This window comes from Nuphar pumila, chromosome 7 (genome assembly GCF_984573655.1).
Source record: "Nuphar pumila chromosome 7, dmNupPumi1.hap1.1, whole genome shotgun sequence".
Classification (NCBI taxonomy): domain Eukaryota; kingdom Viridiplantae; phylum Streptophyta; class Magnoliopsida; order Nymphaeales; family Nymphaeaceae; genus Nuphar; species Nuphar pumila.
The window spans coordinates 52504104-52531115 of record NC_143255.1 but is presented as its reverse complement, the minus strand read 5'-3'; the positions used below and the strand labels follow the sequence as shown (position 1 = coordinate 52531115).

The 27012-nt window shown below is 35.3% G+C and overlaps 1 protein-coding gene across 1 annotated transcript in view; it reads right to left on the bottom strand.

Annotated features, from left to right (window-relative positions):
• Positions 1–24219, bottom strand: part of LOC149832256 (T-complex protein 1 subunit theta-like) — a 30550-nt gene extending 6331 nt beyond the window's left edge. The window contains exons 1-6 of the mRNA XM_090014399.1: positions 23967–24219; positions 22674–22936; positions 22097–22243; positions 21852–22013; positions 6962–7039; positions 6418–6551 (exon numbers count right to left, since the gene is read on the bottom strand). Of these exons, the coding sequence (XP_089870525.1) occupies positions 6418–6551; positions 6962–7039; positions 21852–22013; positions 22097–22243; positions 22674–22936; positions 23967–24114 (932 nt within the window). The 5' untranslated portion in view covers positions 24115–24219. The remainder of the gene's footprint in view (positions 1–6417; positions 6552–6961; positions 7040–21851; positions 22014–22096; positions 22244–22673; positions 22937–23966) is intronic.
• Positions 24220–27012: the final 2793 nt, after the last annotated feature.

The window sequence follows — 27012 nt, the reverse complement described above, 5'->3', positions numbered from 1 at the left end:
CAAGTTGTCTTATGGTTTCATTATGGTGTTTGATCTTGCATACTTTCATTCTCTCCTTGATCTCTTGAAGTGACTTTGCTTTATGTGAATTCCGAACTTACATGTTGACTATGTCACAGGGACTCGGCTAGCAGGGTGCCGCACCCGCGTCGACGCGGGTGCGTGTGTGGCACCGGGTGCGGTCAACCCGGCCCTGGGTGCATTGACCGCACCTAGGGTCATTTTGGTTCATTTTTTTTGTTTTTTTTTTTTTAAATCCCTATGAAATGGGCTGCAGAATTTTTAAAAAAAATTCTGGGGGGAGGGAGCGTTGCCCCCCTATAACCCCCCGCCAGTGGCGGCCCCCCCTTATATATATATAAGGGGGGTCTGGGGATATATATATATATATATATATATATATATATATATATATATATATATATATATATATATATATATATAGATATAGATATTACATTTTTGCCCCCACTGCACCCCCGCACCCGGGTTTTTTGGAAGTGTCGAATCCCCGCACCCGCACCCATGTGACATAGCATGTTGATTAAGTGAACCAAGCATGATAAAAGAAACAAAACAAAAGAGATACTTATAAGTATCCTATAATATATAAAAAATATATTATAGGAAAAATCTTGAATTCATATTATAAAAACATATTATACAAAATGTATACCAAGCATGATTGAGCTTATCATCCCTATTAAGTATGAATTCTTTGATATACCGAGTGTGGGCACACCCAGGCTCGACTCATTTACTCTATCAGAAGAGTGGGGCAACTAGTATGCTGCAGTTAGTTGTTTAAAATTTTAAATAAATATCATTATTGCTAGTAACAGTCGGCCAATATGAATTTTGTTTTTTCTTCGTTGTTATGTTATCTTTCTTTAGCATTTTTTCATAAATGCAAACTTTTGAAAGAACTTCCTTTTTTTTAAATTTTGTCTGCTTTATCATAGTATATTATAGAATCATAGATCTTTCACCTCCTTAAATGATGTTTATTTATTTGTTTTAATAATTGGTAAATTATGAGTAATGATTTGTGTTCTTCACTCTCCATCCTTCACTGTTAATAATAGCTTTTTTAAAGTGTTTTAGGTTGATTCTTATACTTTTATGATGCAAATATATTTGCATGTTCTTTGCTTCATTAATGACCATCTCAAGCTATGATCACGATAATTCTGATGACGATGACAATTCTTTGTACAATTTGGAGCATGAATCATCTAGTGGTGGTGGGAAGGGCAAGAAGAGGTCTTCTGCTTGTCCATATCAGTTTGAGGATAGAAACGAAAATTATTTTGATGAGGAAGATGAAGAAGAATATGACTTGGATGACTACTATTCTGAAGATGACCAAGATGATGAACCATCTAGCATGCATAAAACAACAGTGTTATGGCGCCATGTATTGAAACAAAAGAAGAGTGTGCAAGGAAAGCAAGGTGGAACCCAAGTTTTTATGTGCAGGCACTGCAAAAATATTTATCATGGGTCATATACTCGAGTTTTTGCACATCTCATGGGATCTCCAAAGAGACAAAGTGTTGGGATTGCATTTTGCCCTGTAGTTGCAAAAAATGCAGAATTGGCAAAAAAAATTAAGAGGCAAGTTCGTCGAGTGGAGGTTTCATCAAGTGCATTTGAGTTGAGGAGATCAAAAATTGATAATCCAAAGAAGTCTATTAGTATGACTACATCATCTAGTGGAAGCCAAAAAACAGTTGATATTCGTGATACCTTTAAAAAGGTAGAAAGAGATGATGTAGATCACAAAATTATCAGATTTTTGTGTGCAAATGGCATACCTTTCAATGTGCTTCGATCACCATATTGGGAAGAGATGATATTTGCAGTTAGTAAAGTGCCCGAATATAAATCCCTATCATATGAAAAAGCGTGAACAATGTTGCTTGACAGTGAGAAAGAGTGTGTTCACAGGGAGTTAAATGAATTTCGAGAAAAGTTTGAGGAGTTTGGAGTTTCCATTGTCTCAAACGGTTGGACAAATATCAAGAACAAACACTTGATAAATATACTTGCCTCAAACTGTTTTGGCTCGATGTTCTTATATGCAATCGATTTTTCTAATGTGCAACAGTCAGCTATAAACATTGACGAGTTTTTTAATACGGGATTTAAACTTGTGGGGCCTTCTAATGTAGTGCAAGTGATTACAGACAATGTAGCAAATTGCAAGTCAGCAGGTGAAGAATTAAAACAAACGTACAAGTATATTTTTTAGTCACCTTGTGTTGTGCACACACTTAATTTGATCTTCAAGGATTTGGCACATGAGTTTCATTGGTTGGGAGAAACATATTTGCAGAGTAAAGAAATTGTGAAGTATATCACAAATTATTCAAAAGCACTAGCAATCTTTAGAAGCAATAAAAAATTAGAATTAATAAAGATTGCAAAAACAAGGTTTGTTTCACATTATACTACTTTGAAACGCTTGCTTGATGTGAGGGAGAGCTTAAGGCTCACAGTAATTTCAGATAGATGGAGTGATTGGAAGCAATCATGCACGGATAAAACTATGAAAAAAAGGTTGTTACAACATAAACAATTGTTCTTGATGAAGAATATTGAGATTTTGTATGTTAAGCATTATTGATTACAAAACTCATCTATAAGATGATTAAATTTTGTGATCAGGAAGGCCCTATAATTGGTGAAGTGTATGAAGGCATGGACAACATGTTGAGGAAAATCAAAGACAATCTAAAAGGACAACCAGATTTATATGAAAAAATTCGTAAGATTGTCTCAAATAGATGGGATAGAATGAATGTGTCTCTCCATAGTCTAGCCCACATGCTTACTTCAAAATATTACGAGTCGAAGTATCTCAAAATCCAAGCAGCAGGAGGGGTCAAACGAGTTTCTCTTGGTAAGAATTTTATTCTATCTATTTAATAAAGTTTAAAGTTTAATGATTTAATTATTTTATTATTTCATTTGCATTTTCTTGTTATAATTACTAAACATTTTTTTTGCAGAAAAGGATAATGATATCTTAGACGGTGCAATGCTCGCGCTTGAAGTCATATCTTCTGGAAATGAAGAGCTATCTACACTTTATAGGTCACAACTTGTGGCTTTTTTGCATCAAGAAGTGGAAGATTTAGCAGAAATGCAGCAAGAATAAATGCACTGAATCCTACAATGTCGGTGCTTAATTGGTGGCGTTTTTATGGTGGTGATACACCTGAGTTGAGAGCATTAGCCATTAAGGTTTTATCTCAACCTATTAGCATATCTTCTGCAGAAAGAGTGTGGAGCACCTATAGTTACATTCACAATGTTAAAAAAATAGGCTCAATGAAGATCGTGTTGATACCTTAGTGTATATTCATTCCAATCTTCGATTGATTGACATGTATAATTAAACTGTGTTGTACTTTTGTTTTGGTATTTTTTTCTCTTTTTCTATCATTGATTGTTTATTAGCATTAATATTTTATATTCTTGTTATAAAAGGTACAACAATCGCTACAAAGAAGGGCCTAGTCGAAAATGAGATATCAATCCAGAATTTCTTATTGTAGAAAAAAATATGTTGAGATTAGAGGATATGCGATGGAGAGATTTGGATGATAGTGCACAACAATCAAACACTATTTCCAAATCCAAACATAAAGATGCACAACCAAGAGCTTCATTACCTACAATAATCATACGTACAAATGAAGTTGAAGAGGATACAAATCAATCCAACAGAGCTAGTAGAACTGCAGATATACAAGAGCGACCATCAGTTCCTCATGGTCGGATTGATCGTTTCTTTAGCCGGAGACCTAGGCAAGGTATGTTGATATTGTGTTTTTTATATTTTAAATTATGGTTTTTTAACATTTTAATTTTTTAACGTATTCATTATAGGAAATGAAGGAAGGAGCAGAAGACATGGTCGTGGAGGACAAGAAGCACGTGATGATGCAGAAAGTTCGTGATCTATTGTTGACTTGAAGGGAAAGAGAAAGATGACAGACTAATGAACTCTTGAATTATTAATTATTTTTTTTATGATGTAGTTGGAGTAGTCCAACTTAAAAACTTTTATGTTACTTTTTTGTCATGATCTTGTAATCTTTTTTTGGTATACTTTTATTTTGAATCTTGCATGATGAAGTGAAGTAGTGGATTATGTTAATTTTAAGTTTAGAGTTTAGAACTTTGTAGCTTATAATTTACAATTTAGAAATTTATAGCTTAAAAATTTAACTATATCTCTATGTAATCTTTGAGTTTATTAATTTCTCATTTTCTATGTTGTAGAGATGACAAGATTTACAATATCAAATAACAAGTCATTTGATTCTTTCGTTGAAAAAGGTACACTTTTTAATCAAGTTTATTTGTTTTCTTAATGCACTATTTAGTGTTTGCATGCATTTGTTAAATGGTTGCAACAAGAATGTGAATTATGATTTTCTCTTGATGTATGATTTTTTAAATGCTTGACAGTTGCAATATGATACATTTGTTAGATAATTACAACTTATATTATTTATTGTCTATATACATGTTTTATTTTGTCAATGATGACATAAATCTTAGTTTTTGATAAAATAAAAATATATAATTACATTTTTGCTTCCCTTTCGATTCTTATTCGCTTCTCACTCGAATCCTATGTCGCTTCCTTTTTCGCTTCTTAGGTCACTTCCGGTTCGCTCCCTACGTCGCTTCTGAGACGCTTCCTAGGTCGCTTCCGAGACGCTTCCTGGTTCGCTCCTAAGCCGTCCCGAGCTTCCCGCTTCCTAAAATTTTAGAAGTGCCTCGCTTCCCGCTTCCGCTTCTGCTTCCCGCTCCCGCTTCCTCGACTGGCAACTTTGTTTTAAACTGCCTGCAATTTGGAAAAGAAGAAAATTTTATTAATAAAGACTGGAAAATGTTTTCCAACCTATTTAAGTCATACAAGTTGGCAGCTTTATGTGAGTAAGTAGGACCTAAAAACAAGCAGCATGCAGTCAAAACCATGGTTGCCAGTCGAGGAAGCGAGAGCGGGAAGAGGAAGCAGGAAGCAAGGCACTTTCAAAATTTTAGGAAGCGGGAAGCGTGGGATGACTTAAAAGTGAATCAGGAATCGTCTCGGAAGCGACCTAGGAAGCGAACCGGAAGCGACCTAGGAAGCGAGGAGGAAGCAAGGGAGAAACGAAAAAAGAGAAAAAAAAATACAAAAAAATGAAAAAAGGGGGGAAGCGTGTTTCCTATAAATGGGAAGTGTGTTTCCCATAAAAGGGAAGCACGCTTCCCAAAAAAATTGGTGCTTCCAAAATGCGCTTCGGGAAACGTGGTTCCCCACTAGGCTAGGCGCTTCTGGTAACTCTGGTCAGAACCGTCATGAACAATAATGAAAAAGTAGCACAACTAAATCCTTGAACCAGTGCCTGTAATCTGGATATGCAGGGAATGATGCTACGAAGTAGAAAGTTCAAATTTTCAGGTTAATCATGGTCAAGGGGTTTTCCCAAGAAGTTCTGAGAACCAGCATGGAAAGGAAAATTACTGAAACCAACAGGATCCAACAGATTAAATACGAGAAACAAAAACTCAGTGTAGATATGTTGCAAAACTATCAGATAAGAGAACTTGGGAAATATCACAAAACTTCCATAAAACATTCCCGTTCGGTTGTTTGAAATTTTGAAGTATATCACAAGACATGCAGTTTTCCCCAGAAGTTTGCAAGATTTGTCACCATGGAACCAAGAAGAAAATCAATCCCTTGAATGAAAAAGAAATACAACATTCTTTTAAAAAACACTCCTGTAAGATCTAGCAATAGAACCGCAGGCAGAATGACATTTTCCGCAAAAAAAAAATCAGCAATCTAGATTTAAAAAAGAAAGGGCAGCATCTGGCATACAGAAGAATAGAGAAAGCAATCAAGTTGATCAACTTGAACTTGCAAAAAACACTAGACAGAACAAATGTGATAAAACATACTCAATCAGAAAACATCAACACTATATCAGGCCACAAGAGTTATTCATTGAGAGCCATGCATAGCTGTTCTAGGGCCACTTTCTCAATGGTTCAACACAATTCAAGTGAATCAGCATCGATATGTTTAGATGATTTAAATCAACATCAATGACCAAAACTTAATGATTATCATAATTAGTTTTCCAAAACAATTTGTTCACTTAAGTAAGCACAACTGTGGCAAAGAAACAGTGTGATGTAATAAGAGCAAGCAAATAGCATGCAGCTGCAGCAGAACACAATGTGAAGTGCAAAAGGCAACTATAACCTAGATGTGCTATACACATTGTGTGAAATGTCACACTCTTCAATTTAACAGAACTTGAGACTTCGTTTAGAAAGATTAAAACAAGAGTACCTATCTTGTAACCAAGTAACAAAAGCTGTTAAAGAAGGAAATGAAGGGAATACTTGTAACGTTCACAGAAATGCAATGCCATCTCTCCAACTGCTGCACCACTAACAATAACTTTGACACCAGAATCAGCAACTGATTTGATGAGCTCCTCGACTTTAGCTTCCTCAGTTTTTGCATAATTCTCTAACTGCAGAAATATACATATAGTTTCAGAACATTCGTTCTAATCAAACAACTCCAGCAGGGTTAAACAAGAATAAGCATAACAAGATTAACAGCAAAAGGGAAAAACCAAGGAAATAATTAATATTAAAGAAAAAGTAAATGCAAATGGAAAACTCTAGGGAGCTATAGATTCCAATGGCACCTTGGGTCCCAAGGCCACTTATTGAACAATAAGAAGACAACATTCTACTTAACAAAGCAATATTTTTTAGTAGAAAGTAAAGAAACCTAGGAAATTTATTTTTGGCACAACACAGAATAAGGGAACACTCCATGGCTGAAGCAGAAGATCCATGTCACAAGATCAGGGCATTTGAATATGGAAATCTGAATTTAAAAGACAAACATATCTAGGAATACTGAAAGCATTACCTGCTCAGCACTATGAATAAGAACAGTCCCTTTTGTTTCGGTAGCAGATGTGTCAACACCTCCAGAGAAAACGGCAATCTACAAAAACAACACAATGTTGTAGGATTTAACAATTTCAAGTATAAATAAGATTTATAGATCGCATGCCAAGAAAATGAAGCTTGTTATTTGAATCAAAGATGTAAGCAGGAAAAAGGAAAAGAAATCTCAATGTCAACATGTGTTATTATTTCAGTAACATGTAATAGATGAGAGTTTTGCAATTCAGCAGACCATGAGTGTCTTAGTCTTAATGCACTATTAACAAAGAAGTGTCAGAAGTACTTCTAGAAGATCTAAGGGCATAATGCATGAAAAAAAACCCTAACCAAAACTCAGAATTCAAGGGAAACATAATGTGCATATTTGGAAGAAATAATTTATTCATGGGAAACATAATGTGCGTAGTTGTTGTTGTTGTTGTTGTTGTTGTTGTTTGTTGTATTATCCATGCATAACTCCATCCAGATGCTACTCTTATTAAAGATAACAGCATCTTCTGCATTCTCCTCAAGTATTCAAACAGTTTTATTTGGTAGAGAAAGAACTTAATGAAGTTAAGTCTTTAAATCTTTAAACTTCATTACTACAGTATTAAACAACAAACTGACCCTTCTTTTACCTTTCATAAAAAAGGATTACATAATTAGCAGGTAGGATCCTGTATAAAACACAAAACTGAGTTAATTAGTGAAGTCGATTGACATAGTTAATTTCCATTAATATGCCAGACAAGATGGTGCAGTCATATAATTTTGGTGGCATTACTCCCTACCAGAACAAAAATTAAATCTCTCAGCAACTTGCTGAATAACAAATCATATTCAAAGATGTGAGAAAGTCAATAAGTATTCCAAACCTATGTCACAGGGACTCGGCCAACCGGATGCCGCACCCACGTCGACGCGATGCGGGTGTGCATGCGGGTGCGGTCAACCGTGTTACGACAATGAAGCCATACATGATACTTCAAGTACAAGGTTTTGATGATGAGCAAGTAGAATCAACTGCATTTCAGCTAAGGCTATGAAGAAATTGAAGAATTCGGTGAAGAATCCTTAAAGACTAGTGTGCAAATGTTTAATTCATTAAAAGTCTTAGATTCTTGTAAGAGCCTTATTTAGAGTGCATATTTAGGTTGCATTTCACCTTAAAAGTCTTTAGAAAAACTTTTCAAAAAGAAACTCTTTTGAAAATCTTTTTAGAAAACTCTTTTCTTAAATTTTCATGTTTATTAGTCGACCAATAGACTTATCAGTCGACTAATCCTTTCGCGCCATATTTTCTAAAAAGTCATTCTTGTCAAATTAGTCGACCGAAGGTTTTATCAGTCGACTGGACAGAATGTCTGTTTTTTGGAAAATTAGCAGTGACTAATGGTTTTTCAGTCGACTGAACAGAACATGTGTTTTCTGAAAATTTAGCAGCAGTCGACTAATGCTTTTTATCAGTCGACCGAACAAAATGTTTGTTTTTCAGAAGTTTTTAGCAGCAGTCGACTAAAAGGTTTTTCAGTCTACTGATGATATTATCAGTCGACTAACTTTTCTCAAGTCGACTAAGTTTCAAAAGTTCAGATTTTCAAACGGCTCGATTAACAGATCAGTCGACCGACGATAACTGTCAGTCTACTAATAACTAACTATTAGTCGACTAACTGATGTTTCAGTCGACTAATTTTGCCATTTTCCTGAAACTTCAAAAAGGCGTGTCTTTTCATTTTTCAAACGTTTTGATCGTTCAAAATGGACAATTTTGACACCCTTTCATATTCTCAACGTATGGAATCTTTTAACTATAAATATGAGTGCATTTTACACTCAAAAACAACAATTCAATCAATTTGAATCTTGCTTTTCACTCCTATCCATTCAAGTATTTGTTTTCTCACTCACGTGATATTTTCACTTCAGTTTTTCACTCAAATCACTTTGAGAGATAGTGAATTCGTGAGTAGAGTCTTTCAACAACATCAAAAGCCAATTGCATCTCATTTGCATTCAAAAGGAAGGCCCATAGGTTGTATTGTAAGTTGTTATTTCTTTTGTGTAAAAAGAAGGACTCCTTGGTGTAAAGGAGTTGTTTGCTTTCAGTTGGGTTGTTACTGAAAGTGAGACCGGTTATGGTCTGTGTGATCTTGTAGTTTACAAGGTTGATAGTGAAAAATCTCAAGCGGGTTTTGCTTGGGGACTGGATGTAGGTCGGGTTTGACCGAACCAAGATAAAATCTTGTGTTCTTTGTGTGTTTGCTTTGAGATTTGCAAAATCCTTCAATATTTCGCAGAAAGTTTTAAAAGCACTATTCACCCCCCCTCTAGTGCTCGTTGCCTCGATCCTAGTGCACTTTCATTTGGTATCAGAGCACAGGTTTGCTATTACTTTGATTTGACCATCATCTAGCAAGGCAACTACAACATCTCAGCACAAAGAAGAAAGCTCCTCTGTTCGTCCTCCTCTCTTCGACGGAACAAACTATGGATACTGGAAAGTAAGAATGACAATATTCCTGCAATCCATGGATCTCGATATCTGGAGTTGTTTCAGAAAAGTACCAAACTCCATCAACTGATTTCAGCCGATGGACCGATGATGAAAAGAAGACTGCTTCACTTAATGCCAAAGCCATGAATGCATTATATTGTGGCGTTGACAAGGTAGAGTTCAATCGCATCTCTCAATGCTCTACAACTAATGAAATCTGGCATACTCTTCTCATAACACACGAAGGTACGTCAAAGGTAAAGGAATCTAAAATTGCTTCTTTAGTTCATAAATTTGAATTGTTCAAAATGAAGCAAAATGAATCTATATCGGATATGGTAACTAGAATGACCGATATAACTAACACTTTGAAATCCCTTGGAAAAGAATATTCACAAGTGGATTTAGTCAGAAAAATTATAAGGTGTTTAACTCCTGAATGGGAGAGAAAAACCACTGCTATTGAAGAAGCAAATGATCTCAATAATCTCACTCTTGAAGACTTAGTTGGTAACCTAATGGCATATGAGGTCCAACTTCAAGACAGACAAGAAGAAGAGCCTAAAAAGAAATCTCTTGCTTTTAAGGTTACTTCTGACTCAGAAGATTCTGAAGAAGATGAAGATGAAGATATTGCCCTCATCACAAGGCAATTCAGAAGATTCATTAAAAAGGGAAGATTTCAAAGAAAGGCAAAGAAAGTAGATTCTTTCATTCCCAATGAAGTAAAGTGCTTTAACTGCAAAAAGGCAGGACATATCAAGAAAGATTGTCCTCTTCTCAAATTCAAGCCCAAGGACCAATTCAAGAAGAAAAAGGCATTTCAAGCCTGTTGGGATGATAGTGACTCCTCTTCCGATGAAGAATCAAATGAAGAAGTCGCCAACATGTGTTTTGTAGCACAAGAGAATTCGGTAAGTCAATTTGACTATGATGAGTTATTTGAAGCATTTAATGATTTATATGTTAAATTTAAGAGTCTTAGTTCTAAAAATAAAGAGTTAAAAACTGAAAATTTAACTCTTGACTCTCAAAATAAAGTGTTACTTCAAGAAATAGAAGATCTCAAGAAGGAAAATTCTTGCCAAGCAATTGAGATAAAAGAAATTGGAGTTAGAACCAATCTCTTACAAAAGGAAATATCTAGTCTCAAAGAAAAGTCAAATGATCTTCTTTCTATAGTGATCAAATTCACAAATGGTCAAGAGAATCTAGAAAAACTTCTTGGTTCTCAAAGATGCTCGGTAAATAAAACCGGATTGGGATATAGCTTCTTTGATACTCAAAATAGACCAAACCTTGTGGTGAAAAATCAAAGACATTATTCTCAACCTTTTGTTCATAGAACTAAACTTTCTAGTTCTAATAGAAATGCATCTAGATATGATTGTTCTAGACATGTTTATTCTAAACCCTTTTATAGAAAGAATACTTATTATCAAAGGAAACCAAAATCCAAATGGATATGGGTTCCTAAGACTAACTCTCATGGACCCGAAAATAGAAAGGGGTCAAATGCTCTGTTTTCTGATTTTGTTATAGGTACACAACATAAGGAGCAAATGGATATTGGACAGCGGCTGTTCCAAACATATGACTGGAAGGCCGGAGTTATTTTCCACCCTCCAAAATAAGGATGGAGGAACCGTCACCTTTGGTGACAATAACAAGGGAAAAGTGATAGGTATTGGTAATATTGGTAATCCAAAATTTCCCTTGATAGAAAATGTTCTTTTAGTGGATGGTTTAAAGCATAATTTAATATCTATTAGTCAATTATGTGATAAAGGTTTTCATGTTTCTTTTGAAAATGATTTATGCTTAATTTCTGATTTTCAATCTAAAAAGATCATTTTTAAAGGTAAAAGAAGAAACAATGTGTATGAACTATATCTAGATGAATTACCCTCTTTTAATGAAAAATGTCTTATTGTTTCAAATGAAATTCAATGGTTATGGCACAAGAGACTTGGACATGTTAATTTTAAAATTATTTCAAAATTATCCAAGAATGATCTTGTAAGAGGCCTACCTAAAATACCATATAAAAAGGATCACTTATGTGATGCTTGTCAAAGGGGTAAACAAATCAAGAGTTCTTTTAAAGCAAAAGATATAGTTTCAACAAAACGTCCTCTTGAACTTTTACATTTAGATCTATTTGGACCATCTAGAATTCAAAGTTTGAATGGTAGCAAGTATGCTTTTGTTATAGTAGATGATTATTCTAGATTTACATGGGTGATTTTTCTAAAAAGCAAAAATGATGCTTTTTCAGAATTTTCTAAAATTTGTAGAAGAATTACAAACGAAAAATCTACATCTATTATTAAAATTCGTAGTGATCATGGTGGTGAATTTGAAAATGAATCTTTTCTAAAGTTTTGTGATTTACATGGTATATCTCACAACTTTGCTTTTCCTAGAGCGGCTCCACAAAATGGAGTTGTTGAAAGAAAGAATAGAACTTTGCAAGAATGTGCTAGAACCATGCTTCAAGATAAAAATTTACCAAAATATTTTTGGGCTGAAGCAATTAATACAGCATGTTATGTCTTAAATCGTGTTCTTATTCGACCAATTTTACATAAAACATGTTTTGAATTGTATTATGATCGTATACCAAAGATCTCATATTTCAAAATTTTTGGTAGTAAATGTTTCTTGTTAAATACCAAAGATAATCTTGATAAGTTTGATTCAAAATCAGATGAATCAATATTTCTTGGATATTCTTCTAGAAGTAAAGCATATCGTATTTTCAATAAAAGAACATCTTGTATTGAAGAATCTTTACATGTTGCATTTGATGAGAATTGTGAGCAGGTTATTCCTCTAAGCGAAGAAGAAGAAGCAACACTTCAAGAAGAACCCTTGATAGAAAGTACTTCTCAAGAAAATATTCCTCTTCAACCGGTTTGGAAAGAAGTTCTTAATCATCCACATGAACAAGTTATTGGTGAAATAAAGAGTGGTGTCCTAACTAGAAGGCAGTTAGAAAAATATATTGCAAATGTTGCTTTCGTATCTAAATTAGAACCTAAGAATATCAATGAGGCATGTGATGATGAATTTTGGCTTTTAGCCATGTCTGAAGAACTTAACCAATTTACTAGGAATGATGTTTGGGATCTAGTTGATAGACCAAAGGATCATCCAGTAATTGAAACAAGATGGGTCTTCCGAAATAAGCTGGATGAAAATGGTGAAGTCATTCGTAACAAAGCAAGGCTAGTGGCACAAGGCTATAATCAAGAAGAAGGCATAGATTTTGATGAAACCTATGCACCAGTGGCTCGATTAGAGTCAATTCGTATGATGCTTGCTTTTGCTAGTTACATGAACTTCAAGTTATATCAAATTGATGTTAAGAGTGCATTCTTAAATGGACACATCAATGAAGAAGTTTATGTAGAGCAACCCCCAGGCTTTGAAAATGAGAAATATCCAGAAAAGGTCTACAAATTGAAAAGAGCTCTGTATGGACTCAAACAAGCACCAAGAGCGTGGTATGAAAGACTACGAAATTTTCTAGAACAATCTGGTTTTTCCATTGGTCGGGTAGACTCAACTTTATTTATTAAACATTTTAATTCAGATATTCTTATTGTGCAAATTTATGTTGATGACATAATATTTGGTTCTACTAATGATTCTCTTTGTAAAGAATTTGCTAAGGCTATGCAGGAAGAGTTTGAAATGAGCTTGATGGGCGAATTAAACTACTTCCTTGGACTTCAAATAAAGCAAACTGAAGAAGGAATCTTCATCAATCAGGGTAAGTATACAAAAGAACTTCTCAAGAGATTTGGGATGGACTCATCGAAATCAAGAAGGAATCCTATGAGTACAACTACTTCTCTTAATAAAGATGAAAATGGTAAAAGTGTAGATACTAAGCTCTACAGAGGTAAGATCGGATCTCTATTATACTTAACTGCTAGTCGACCTGATATTATGTTTAGTGTTGGTATGTGTGCAAGATTTCAAGCTAATCCAAAGGAATCTCATTTAACTGCAGTAAAACAAATTCTTCGTTATTTGAAAGATACTTCAGATTTCGGTTTGTTTTACCCAAAATCATCTTCCTTTGATTTAGTTTCATATAGTGATGCAGATTTTGCAGGAAGTAAATCTGATCGCAAGAGTACTAGTGGAACTTGTCATTTCTTGGGAAATTCCTTAGTCTCTTGGTTTAGTAAAAAGCAAAATTCAGTATCACTCTCAACAACTGAAGCTGAATATATAGCGGCTAGTTTAGCATGTTCACAAGTACTTTGGATGAAACAGACCTTAAAAGATTTTGGTTTGAATTACTCCACAACAACTATTTATTGTGATAACACTAGTGCTATAAATCTTTCGAAAAATCCTATTCAGCACTCAAGAACTAAGCATATTGAAGTTAGACATCATTTTTTAAGAGATCATGTGTTAAAAGGAGATATTTCGTTAAATTTTATTTCCACTAAAGAACAACATGCTGATATCTTCACTAAACCTCTTAAAAATGAAGATTTTATAAGAATTAGGAGAGAACTAGGTATTTGCTCGTTTTTGGATTTATAAAAATGCTGATTTTTGAACAAAATCTCAAAATCGCACTATATTAGTCGACCGATAAAATTCTAGTCGACTGATGTTTTATATTTTGGAAAGTATCGCACCATATTAGTCGACCGATATATTTCTAGTTGACTGATGATTTTTTAGAATGAGTCACAATTCAGAAGGATGTAACTGCAATTAAGGATTTGCTAAACTCTCTTTTCTGATATTTGATCTTTGAAAAACATACTTTATGGGTTGTAATATTTTAAACTTATCTCTATTTTTGCTTATGCTATTTTTGCCCTTACTCTTTTTTATTACATTGAAATTGCAGGGAGATCTTGAGAAAAAGATGATAGCAATTACATTACAGGAGATCTTGCATGAGAAATGCAAAATTAAGAGAAAAAGAAAGCTTTGAATGAATGTATTTCTAAATGCATGAAGAAATGATGAATGGAAATGCAAACCAATCAATATGTGATATATGTGCTTTAAATGTGCTAACTTTTAATGTTTTGCAGCATATTGACAGGGGGAATAAAATCTCCATCTATGCATCTAAATGCTTTATCTTTGATTAAGTTTGTCATCATCAAAAAGGGGGAGATTGTTAAGACAATGAAGCCATACATGATACTTCAAGTACAAGGTTTTGATGATGAGCAAGTAGAATCAACTGCATTTCAGCTAAGGCTATGAAGAAATTGAAGAATTCGGTGAAGAATCCTTAAAGACTAGTGTGCAAATGTTTAATTCATTAAAAGTCTTAGATTTTTGTAAGAGCCTTATTTAGAGTGCATATTTAGGTTGCATTTCACCTTAAAAGTCTTTAGAAAAACTTTTCAAAAAGAAACTCTTTTGAAAATCTTTTTAGAAAACTCTTTTCTTAAATTTTCATGTTTATTAGTCAACCAATAGACTTATCAGTCGACTAATCCTTTCGCGCCATATTTTCTAAAAAGTCATTCTTGTCAAATTAGTCGACCGAATGTTTTATCAGTCGACTGGACAGAATGTCTGTTTTTTGGAAAATTAGCAGCGACGAATGGTTTTTCAGTCGACTGAACAGAACATGTGTTTTCTGAAAATTTAGCAGCAGTCGACTAATGCTTTTTATCAGTCGACCGAACAGAATGTTTGTTTTTCAGAAGTTTTTAGCAGCAGTCGACTAAAAGGTTTTTCAGTCTACTGATGATATTATCAGTCGACTAACTTTTCTCAAGTCGACTAAGTTTCAAAAGTTCAGATTTTCAAACGGCTCGATTAACAGATCAGTCGACCGACGATAACTGTCAGTCTACTAATAACTAACTATTAGTCGACTAACTGATGTTTCAGTCGACTAATTTTGCCGTTTTCCTGAAACTTCAAAAAGGCGTGTCTTTTCATTTTTCAAACGTTTTGATCGTTCAAAATGGACAATTTTGACACCCTTTCATATTCTCAACGTATGGAATCTTTTAACTATAAATATGAGTGCATTTTACACTCAAAAACAACAATTCAATCAATTTGAATCTTGCTTTTCACTCCTATCCATTCAAGTATTTGTTTTCTCACTCACGTGATATTTTCACTTCAGTTTTTCACTCAAATCACTTTGAGAGATAGTGAATTCGTGAGTAGAGTGTTTCAACAACCTCAAAAGTCAATTGCATCTCATTTACATTCAAAAGGAAGGCTCATAGGTTGTATTGTAAGTTGTTATTTCTTTTATGTAAAAAGAAGGACTCCTTGGTGTAAAGGAGTTGTTTGCTTTCAGTTGGGTTGTTACTGAAAGTGAGACCGGTTATGGTCTGTGTGATCTTGTAGTTTACAATGTTGATAGTGAAAAATCTCAAGCGGGTTTTGCTTGGGGACTGGATGTAGGTCGGGTTTGACCGAACCAGGATAAAATCTTGTGTTCTTTGTGTGTTTGCTTTGAGATTTGCAAAATCCTTCAATATTTCGCAGAAAGTTTTAAAAGCACTATTCACCCCCCCTCTAGTGCTCGTTGCCTCGATCCTAGTGCACTTTCAAACCGGACCCTGGGTGCGGTCAACGTACCCAGGGTCATTTGTGTCCAATTTTTGGACAAAAAAATGCCCAATAAAAAGGCTTAGGGGAGGAGGATTAGGGTTTTTTTACCCTAATTTTCCTCTGGCCCGAGTTTTCTCCTAAAGCCTTCCGACGACCCCGACGCCGATGCCTTCCGACCTCTCCTCCTCACTCCTCAGGTACTCGCTCTCTCTCTCTTCTCTCTCACTCGCTCTCTCTCTCTCTCTCACTCTCACTCGCTCTCTATCACTCTCACTGCCTCTCTTCTCTCTATCTCTCTCACTCGCTCTCTCTTTCACTCTCACTAGCTCTCCGTCTCTCAGCCTCTTCTCTTTGTCTCTCTCACTGCCTCTTCTCTCTGTCTCTCTCACTCGACCTCCTTTTTTGGTAAAGTTTTTTTTGGGGTATCTATTAGAGGTGGTAAGCAGACTTCAATCTATGTAGGCTATCGGATAGACTGATTTTGTGGGTTTTCTGCCTTAGTTTGATTCTGGGTAATGTTAGTGCTGCTGTTGGGTTGTTTTCAAGTATATTTGGTGCTTCGGTAGTGCTTTTTTTCACAGCATTAAGATTGGTATGATTGGCTGGCTGTTTTTCTCAGCATTGAGTGGTATTTTTGGCTGGTCTAATTTTTGTTGAAGGTTTATAACTTTATTTAATATCGTACTTGCTGTGTTGCTGATTAAACTGTTAGTGTTCTCTCCATATTTGGTGCACTTCCTTTGTTGGTATAGTTGTTTGGTGCAGCTTCCTTGTTATTGTAGTTTGGGTTGGGGTTTGCGTTAGTATGGAGAAGGGAGACCCAATTCAACTCAATCTAGTGAAGTTAGATGGGACCAACTATGGATTTTTGTCTGATTTTGTGACTGGAGTTATTGTGATAAAATATGCATAAAATATGTGACAGTTGTTATCGTGATCTACTTGTCTTGTGTTCGTGAGGAGTGGCTTTGCTGGATTAATATTCTTTCTATTTTGTAGACTTATATTTTTTTTCTCAATAAATGAATTGGAGAGGATTTTTTTTTCTTAATGAATGAACAAGAGACAATTTTTTTTCCTAATGAATGGAGACTTAGAATTTTTTTTTCATAATGAATGAACTGGACACTTAGAATTTAGAGGTGTGATTTTTCTGATTTTATACCTTTTTTGTAAATTTTGTTTCTGTTATTGATCTTTCGTGGTTGTTCTCTCTCTCTCTCTCTCTCTCTCTCTCTCTCTCTCTCTCTCTCTCTCTCTCTCAATTCTCAATTCTCAATTCTCAACGAACTTTTTCGGAAAAAACATCATTTTTTATTGTGCATGGTCTCTATTTGTTGATTTTTATTGCTTGGCACTCAATGTGGTTTTTACTCTTTTCTATTTCTCACATATCTTTGTTTTCAGTTGTCGTATTTTGATTCCTGCTTTGCACTCAATATTATAAATCTTAATTATGTGCATACTGCATAATTGATTGATTTTAATATAATTTATAACTTTTTTTGTTTTTTCAGGACAAAAATGACGGATAAAGGGAAAGGATTTGCGTCATCCTCATCCCTACATGTGAGTTCGGCTGCTAGTGTTGTTGATAGTTGTAGTGGGAGTGATGATGCAGGTCCATTATGGGTACATGTAAATAGGCTTGAAAAAACTGAAGGAGGTGGTGAAAATAAGAGATTTCGATGCAAGCTCTGTGAAAGAGATTTTTTTGGGTCTTATACAAGAGTTAAGGCTCATTTGTTGAAGATACCAGAACATGGCATTTCAAGATGCAGAAAAGTTGACGAGGCAATGCGAAGAAAATACAGGAAGAATATGAGAAGAGAAAGACAACGAGTGATTCTTGTGCAATTAGTGTGTCATTTGGAAGCCACCAAGAAGATGCTCAAAAAAAAATTGGATGTAGGAGGTAAAGAAAGAAGAACGATAGCAACATCATTCAATACATATAAAAGGGAAGAGATGAATAAAAAAGTAAGGAAGTATTTTTATTCTAGTTCACTCTCATTTAATACAACAACAACAACTACGCCTTCACTCTCATTTAATGCTGCTAGAAATCTTTATTGAAAGGATTTAGTCACTTCTTTGGCAAATTGTAATTTGAGTGGCTATGAACCACACTTCTTACAAAAGAGAAGGCAAATGTGAAGAGGTTGCTAGAGATTAAAAAATATTCATGAGAGCAAAATGGAGTTTCTATTGTTTCTGATGAGTAGACAAATATTCAAAGGCATCCACTAATCAATTTCATTGCTTCTTCGCTTAGTGACACAGTATTCTTAAAAACAGTTGATGCATCTGAGAATATAAAAATGTGGAGTATTTGAAGGGGTTGTTTATAGAAGTCATAAAAGAAGTAGGTGATCAGAAAGTAGTACAAATCATTACAGACAATGCTCCAGTTTGTAAAAGTGCAGCATTGAGTTTGGAGAGTGAGTACCCTCATATTTTTTGGACTCCATGTGTAACACGCAGCTTGAATCTGTCCCTCAAGAGCATCTGCAATCCCAAAGAAGAAGAAAATTCATCATCATATGCTTTATGCTCATGGATTGAAGATTTAGAAAGAAATGTCAAAAGCATTAAAAATTTTGTTGTCAACCACCATCATGCTAATGTTATATTTAATAGGCATTCTGACCTGAAATTGTTGAAGGTCGCTGAAACACATTTTGCATTCATCATTGTGATGGTGAAGAGGATTAAGGAAGTGAATAATGCTTTGGTTAGCATTATAACCGATGACAATTGGACATTCTATCGTGTTGATGATGATGCCAAGGCTCAAGAAATTAAGAAATTCATTGTTGATGATGAGTTTTAGAACAAAATCGTATACTTCCTTCAATTTACGCAACCTATTTAGGAAATGTTGAGAGAAGTTGATAAGGATGAGCCCATGCTTCACAAAGTTTATGAAATGTGGGATAATATGATTGAAAAAATACAAGTTAGTAGTTTTCAATCATGAAGGAAAAAATCTTGCATTTGATGATTCAGAATTTTTTAACCATATTCGTTCAATTTTAGTCAAAAGATGTGATAAGACCAACACTCATTTACATTGCATGGCAGATTCTCTTAATCCAAAATATTATGCAAAAAAGTGGCAAGAAGGTGGTATTAGTCGTGTCCCTCCAAAATTAGACTCAGAGCTATCAAGACATAGAAATATATGTATGACAAGACTTTATCGAGAAGCACATATTTTAAATCAAGTCACACAAGAGTTTGAAAAAATTTGCATCTTCGAGATTATATGGACAGGCATTACTCGCGAGAGAGGAGAATAATATAGATCTTATCACATGGTGGTCAACATTTGGATCAGAAACACCTTTTCTCCAACGTCTTGCATTGAGATTGCTCTCCCAGACTGCTAGTTCATCTTGTTGTGAAAAAAATTAAAGCACAACAACAACAACAACAACAAACAACAACAATTACGCCTTCATCCCAAAACAATTGGGGTCAGCGATATGAACCAAAAAAAGAAATTCATTTTGGGTCTTCCACATGAATCCTTTTCCTCCAATCATTTTTATCTAATGACATGTCCTCGATGAGGTTCAAAGCATTCATATCCTTTCCTATCATCTCCATCCAAGTCTTCCTAGGCCTACCCCGACCTCTTTTAACTAATATATTTTCCCATTTCTCCAACCTTCTAACTGGAGCATCATTAGGCCTTCGCCGAATATGTCCAAACCACCGTAAACGATTCTCTCGCATCTTATTTTCAATGGGTGCAACACCTACCTTCTTACGTATCTCCTCGTTCTGAATCTTATCTTTTATTGTATTTCCACACATCCATTCTAAGCATCCGCATCTCAGCTACACTCATTTTTTGAATATGATGTCTCTTGGCAGCCCAACATTCTGTACCATATAGTAAAGCGGGCCTAATAGTCATCCTGTAAAACTTTCCCTTCAACCGCAATGGCATTCTACAATCGCACAGCACTCCAGTTGCACTTTTTCATTTCATCCACCCAACCTTTATCCTATGATTTACATCTCCATCAATTTCTCCATACTTTTGAATGATGGATCCCAAATATTTGAAATAATCATTCACCGGTATTTTTTGCTCACCAAGCTTCACTACACTCCCATCACTACTTCATTGCTTACTAAACCGACATTCCATATATTCAGTCTTACTCTTACTCAACTTAAAACCTCTAGCTTCCAATGTTTGTCTCCATAATTCTAACTTAGCATTAACCCCAGCTCTAGACTCATCAATCAAAACAATATCATCAGCAAACAACATACACCACGGTACATTTTCTTGAATTGATCTCGTAAGCTCATCCATCACTATCGCAAATAGAAAATGTCTTAAAGCAGATCCTTGATGTAACCCAACCGTTATCGGAAAATTGGTTGTCACCCCTCCACAAGTGCGGACATTGGTTACTACTCCTTCATACATATCTTTAATTATACTAATGTACTTGAGAGAAACACCTTTCTTCATCATTGTCCACCAGAGAACGTCCCTAGGTACTCTATCGTATGCCTTCTCTAAATCAATAAAAACCATATGCAAATCTTTGTTCCTTTCTCTATAGCTTTCAATAAGTTGTCTAAGAAGATGTATAGCTTCCATAGTTGATCTTTCAAGCATAAAACCAAATTCACAACATGAAGAGAAACAAACTCACCAGCAAGCGTGCAGAGGATTTAATATATGTTCATTCAAATCTTCGACTACTTTCGCGAATCAATGATGAATACGGATAATAATTTGCTCTCTTAGTTATTTGACTATTTTTTAATTTTTCATTTAAATTATATTGTATTGTATTTAACATTTTCAAATTGGTTTGTAATGCAGACAAGGAACATCTAAATTTTGAGATGTAAACCCAAAAGAGTGTGACTTAGAGGGAGAGTATGATTTCAACATTGCAAACATGGATTTTTCTGAGCCCAGTCTTTCTTCTTATGATGCACTTGATGATGAAGAAAAAAATTATTAAGATCCATTACTTCATCGTCATAGACATTGTAGGATATACTTTTGGTATGTAATTTAGTTCTTTTCTGCTTCACTTATTTGATTGTTTCTATAATATATTTAGGTTGATTTAATTGTGGTGTTAGTTTTTATGATGTAAAATAGAATTGTAAATTGTTAATTTGATTTATTGCATGCATGATTAATGATATTATGATAATTGTTTTTATTTCATTAGTGTTACTATTGTTAACTATTAAACTTCAAAATTATATATATATATATAATTTCTTATATTTTTGCCCTCCCACACCCCGCACCCAAGGTTTTTTAAAGTACCGCATCCCCGCACCCATGTGACAGTTCCAAACCTGTTAGAGAGAAAAAAAAGTCTACGGTTGTAAACTGCATAACATTCTGAAACAGACCCAAAAAAATGGGAAGTGACTGATTTGACACTTTTTAGATGTTCTCAACACCCAAGACTGCTACTCACTACTTCCTCAGAAAGTCATTTTTTTATGTGACATGAATGGGTGAAAAAAAAATTGAATAAAACTCTCATGAACAAGAGTCGATATGGCATTGATAACTGATAAGCCTTCATAGACAGACAAAAATGAGTATAGAAAGAGAGAGTTTCATGTAGACAGGACAATAGGGTGCAATAGGACTCTTAAAATAGAATGACAGAAAAATGAGAAACAAAACATTTAATAAAAAGTAAAACAATTATGTACATGTGAGAAGAAAAGAGAACTAAATATTAGGCACAATACCAAAAAATTTCTACATTAAAATCTCATAAAACAGACTTACCTTAGCTTTTTCTACTCTTTTGATGCTTCCAACAGCATCATTCTTCAATACCATGCCACGAACAACAGTACTGCTGTGCAAACCCCCGCCAAGAAGCTTCACCACACGAACATTATCAACGTTAAAATTTGCCGGATTCTTTGGGCAGACCTGGATGCATGCCTGAATAGCAAGTTGTTGACAATTAGGACAATCAATCAAACATGGAAGTGAATCTAACCAATCAAAAAAAATTGGAAACTCACATCCGCAATGAGTGGAGATAACATGTCTTCCTGGCCAAATTGCTTGCTGGCAACAGCAGCTTTAATTCGAGAAACAACTTCATCCTTGTTCTGCACATCCATTGTTTCTGAGCCTTTCTCGACCAATTCATCCAAAATTTCAACTGTCTGCACATGAAAAAAGGCATGTCTTACTATAAATTTTCAACCAGACTGTCAACCTATGTCACATAGGTGCGGGTGCAGGTGCGGCTGCGGCACTTTAAAAAAACGTAGATGCGGGGTGCAGGGAGGGTATATATATAATTTTTAACAGTTTTAAGTTAACACTACGTGTATGTGTGTGCATTTATGTATTTATATATATAATGTAGATAAAAATGGACTTGATTAGGGTTAACTGAATCTACTTTTGGATAGAAATGGACCTCATTATGGTTGACTTCACCTAACACAAAGGAAACTATGTCCAAGCGTTGCACCCGCCTGGGTGCGGGTGGGACGCGGGTGCGGTGCCCTGTTAGAAGTGTCCGTGTGACATAGCTGTCAACCATAAACATGTGTTGTTCAGTAAAGAAAGAGCAGAAAAGAATGGAACCTTATCGATAGCTTTAGTATAGCCACTTATGATCTCACTAGGATGCAGCCCAGTTCGTATTAGCTCCTCTGCATTCTGGAGGAGCTCCCCTGCGAATGATATTGTAAGATTTGCACCATCACCAATTTCCTCCTGTTGTGCCTTCCCAGCCAAGACTAGAATCTTTGCAGCAGGATGCTGAACCTCAAGTTCATTCACAATTGTTATAGCATCATTTGTAATGAAAAGCTTGTCCAAATGATTAATAACCATCTTATTCATACCTGCACATGAATCACACATATCAACCAGTGGACAAATATCTAATGCAAATAGGACATGGAAAGTGCAACAAGTCTAAATGAAAGATGCCACATGCCCTAGACTATGAAAGAATGAGGAAAACAATATACATTGGTTAAAAACGTGTGAGGAAGGTGGCATACAATTCTGTGTGTGCATTAGAAAATGTGGATTCCAGCTTCACTGAAATGATCACAACATCCTTGATTTTACTCCAATACTTGATCTTTTTGGTCATTATTGACCACGAGGCTCATTCAAGAAGAAAAATATGACTTCCCTTGTGCCCGACTTTATGGAAGATGAATGAAATGACACTTGAAAATGAATTCTAAACAAGTTAGATCCACGGAATCTTAGAAAAATAAGGACACTTTGATCCTTCTCGCCAAAAATCTTAGATCATACTCCAACTCCAAATATTTTTAGATAAGGTAAGAGGAGTACGGCACCATGTCTGAAGAAGTCGAACAATAAAGATACAAGCCACCATCGGATCGTGTCACCCAGATATCAATCCAACTAGTAACAAATCCTTTCCCCATATCATTGTTAATTAGACCATCACTAAAAATCCAATATCTACTATAACCCTTTATGGTTCTCCTACCATCTAAAACAAAAACAAAAAAGCAAGTATGTAATCAGACTAACATCAACCAATTAGCCCCACCGAAAAAGAACTCCCATAATCACTTAATTGATAACGGACACCAACATCACCTTTCTCATCGCAACCAACCAATCACCAAACCAAAATTCGGCATCACGCTAACAACCGAAGCAAACTAAAGACCGAGAATGCTAACCAGAACCCTCCGCCACACACATTAAATGACTAAAACGCAAAACCCACATCCCAGCAAAAAGCACTTTCCCCATCACAAGCAACAAATCGAGAAACGAAAACGTCGGCGGCGAACCAAATGTCCAAAGAAACCCAAAAAAATAAAGCGGAACGATCGAACCTACGAATAAGAAAGAAATGGGGGAAAGAGAGAAAAAGATCACCGTTGGGGCCGAGGGAGGTGCGGGTGATAGTGGAGAGCTGCTTGCAGGCGTCGATGTTCTTGAGGACGGCCTCGTCGAGACCAGAGAGGTGCCTGTGGCCTTCCTTGAGCATCGCTTGGATGCCATAGGGCTGGAACTGGAATACCATCTCTGCAAAACCCTAGAAATGCAGCCTTTTCCCTCTTTTTCTCTCTCCTCTCTCGAGACTCGAGAAAAACCTCCTCTTCGCACGAAGCGAGCGGCGAACGACTAAAAAGACGAGGTGAAGAAGGCGTTCTAACTTATATAGTCATCGAGAAAAATATCGGAGTCAGCCTCGGTTGGTTCCAAATTTTAAAAACGGTCCGATGGCTTCTCAGATTGTGCAAACGGATGGGATACGGTTTGGAATTGGATATCCGACCCGACTGAAGGTATTTCAGGAGGAGATGCATGAATACATGTCCCTTAAAGAAGGTTTAAAACTGGGTCTGACATGACTAGGGATGTAAACGGTTCGGTTTCGGATAGGATGTAGCCAATACCATGTTCGACTAACCAGATCTTGGTTAAACGAATTCAAATTCATATTCGTATTCAGATGGTGAAAAGCCCATACCAGATCAGCTTTTTTAATTACGTGTAAATGGGTTCAGGTATTGATTAAAGTCGAATGTTTTTCGGTTTCGGTAACAAAAAAACAAAACCGTATCCGCATCTGATTATAATCGGATATGATTTTGGGTTAACAAATGCAATTAAACAGAATCAAATTTGTTCGAATATAAGATAAAATCTGATTTATTAACATCCCTAGATATGATACATTTTACCTATTAATTTCACATCAAAACCAAAAGTACTTTATCCGTTTTCTGCAGATTTAAGTATCATAGCAGCTCAGATTATATCTGGAATAAGGTTACATTGTATTTAGAACAGATTTGGATTTAGAACCAGAACCACTCATTGAAAGTCCATTCTAGTACTGGATCAACCCTGATCCAACCCATGTCCGACCTGCTTGCAACCTTGGAGCAAACATCACATATGGTTCGGATCATGCATGGACTGAAACAGGATGCTAATTTTGTGCAATATATTCGAATCATAGTTCGGATCTGAATGAGATACAGATCATGTATTTGCAAAATGCTTAATCAGATGATCATCAAGGATCCGTGGTATGTCTATGTCTATCTTGATATACAAAGGCTGAGATTGATGAACTGGTCGCTAAAGGATGCAACAAAAGGCCTTCCTCATGTCAGCTTAATTAGTGATAGAAGGACTCATTGCTAGTCATCTTTTACCATTTCAATTATGTTTCGTAATAAAATGGAAAAACAGTCGTGGGACTTGTTTGCTTGCCACATTTTCTCTCCTTATGAATATTCCATATCATAGTTTTCAATATATATGCTTTATCAGCAATAAGAGTATGTCCAAGCATGAACAAGATATTATCCTTTCTTGTCTAAATTATTGAAAACTTGAATAGATATTGTACTTTTTTTAAATTGGTTCTGGGATGTTACAACCACAGACATCATTCTGTTCTTTAATGAATTTCATACCAATTGTTCAGTTGCTAAAGGTTCAAACTGGACACTATATCTCATTTCATCACTCTGCAATGTGGCCTTGGGTTGTCGATGGATTGAAGCTTTGCCTGCGGTAAACATCAATGGCACCATTGGTATATTTTTTTCATCCCAAGGCACCGGTGTCCGCTCTACTCTCACCCCTCCTTTTTAACCTTGCCGCTCATGGTCTCTCAGCTTTATTTCACCAAGTGGTTTCAAACGGGATTCATAAACCCACTTCGGTTTCATGACAATACGTTGCTTCAATTTGCAGATGATCTTTTTATTTGTGGGGAAGCTAATGTTGGGCAGTTCACCCGCATGCATATTCACCATTATTCAAGCTTTTACAATGGCTTCAAATCTACAAGTAAATGGAAGCAAGAGCGGAATTTGCATTTTCAACTTGGATCCTTTCGTTGCCACATCCATAATCGGTTGCCGTGACAGCTCTCTCCCCGCTACATATTTGGGTCTGCCCATTGACCACCGTTTGATAAGGCCTCCTTACGGCAGCCTGCTCTTGACAAAATCGTTTCTAGATTACAGTCGTGGCAAGCCAAATACCTATCTTTCTTGGGTATTTTAGTGGCTCATATATATATATATATATATATATATATATATATATATATATATATATATATATATATATATATATATATATATATATATATATATATATATAGTTACTAGAATATTATGAGCACTAGAAATATGGTTATTTTCAACACTTTTTTATGCAAATCCAACCATGTAAATGTGTTTGGCATGAAAACATTGCTGAGAATTGTCGAGTTCAATGATGTGTCTATGTTTTCGTTGAGCATCATGATTTTGTTCTCAGTATAAGTACAATATACATGATGTTGTATGCCAGACTGAAACAAATAGGGAATCAGGCTTAAGAACTCATCACCTCCAACATACTGGAAAAACTTAATTTTTTAGACTGTGATATTTGTAGCTAGGCTTTTACACTTTTCAAAGGCTTTAAGAACATCAAATTTATGAGATAGAAAACATATTCAAGTATATTTAGAGAATCCATCAACAAACAATACCTAATATCTCATGTTTTTTCTCCCACCAACTGAGGTTGGTCCACAGATATAGAATAAACGAATTCAAGAAGTTGCTTCAAAGGACTAACAGAAACAAAGAAAGTTAACTTATGTGATTTACCCATTTACATTTACATGTTGGACAAACATGCAAAAAAAAAATTATTTGTAAAAGGTAAGGCAAAGCAATTGATAACACATCTAACAATTCTAAATGATGGATGACCAAGATGATTATGCCATACGTCAAGAGACACATGTTTACCAACATTGACTTCCACTTCCTTATTGCAACCATAAAATATAACAAAATAAAGACCATTTTTATTTTATTTTCTATATATCTTCTGTCTGGTTTTACGATCCTTGATGCAGCAAAAATTTGAATGAAACTCAAAAATTATTTCATTGTCTTGT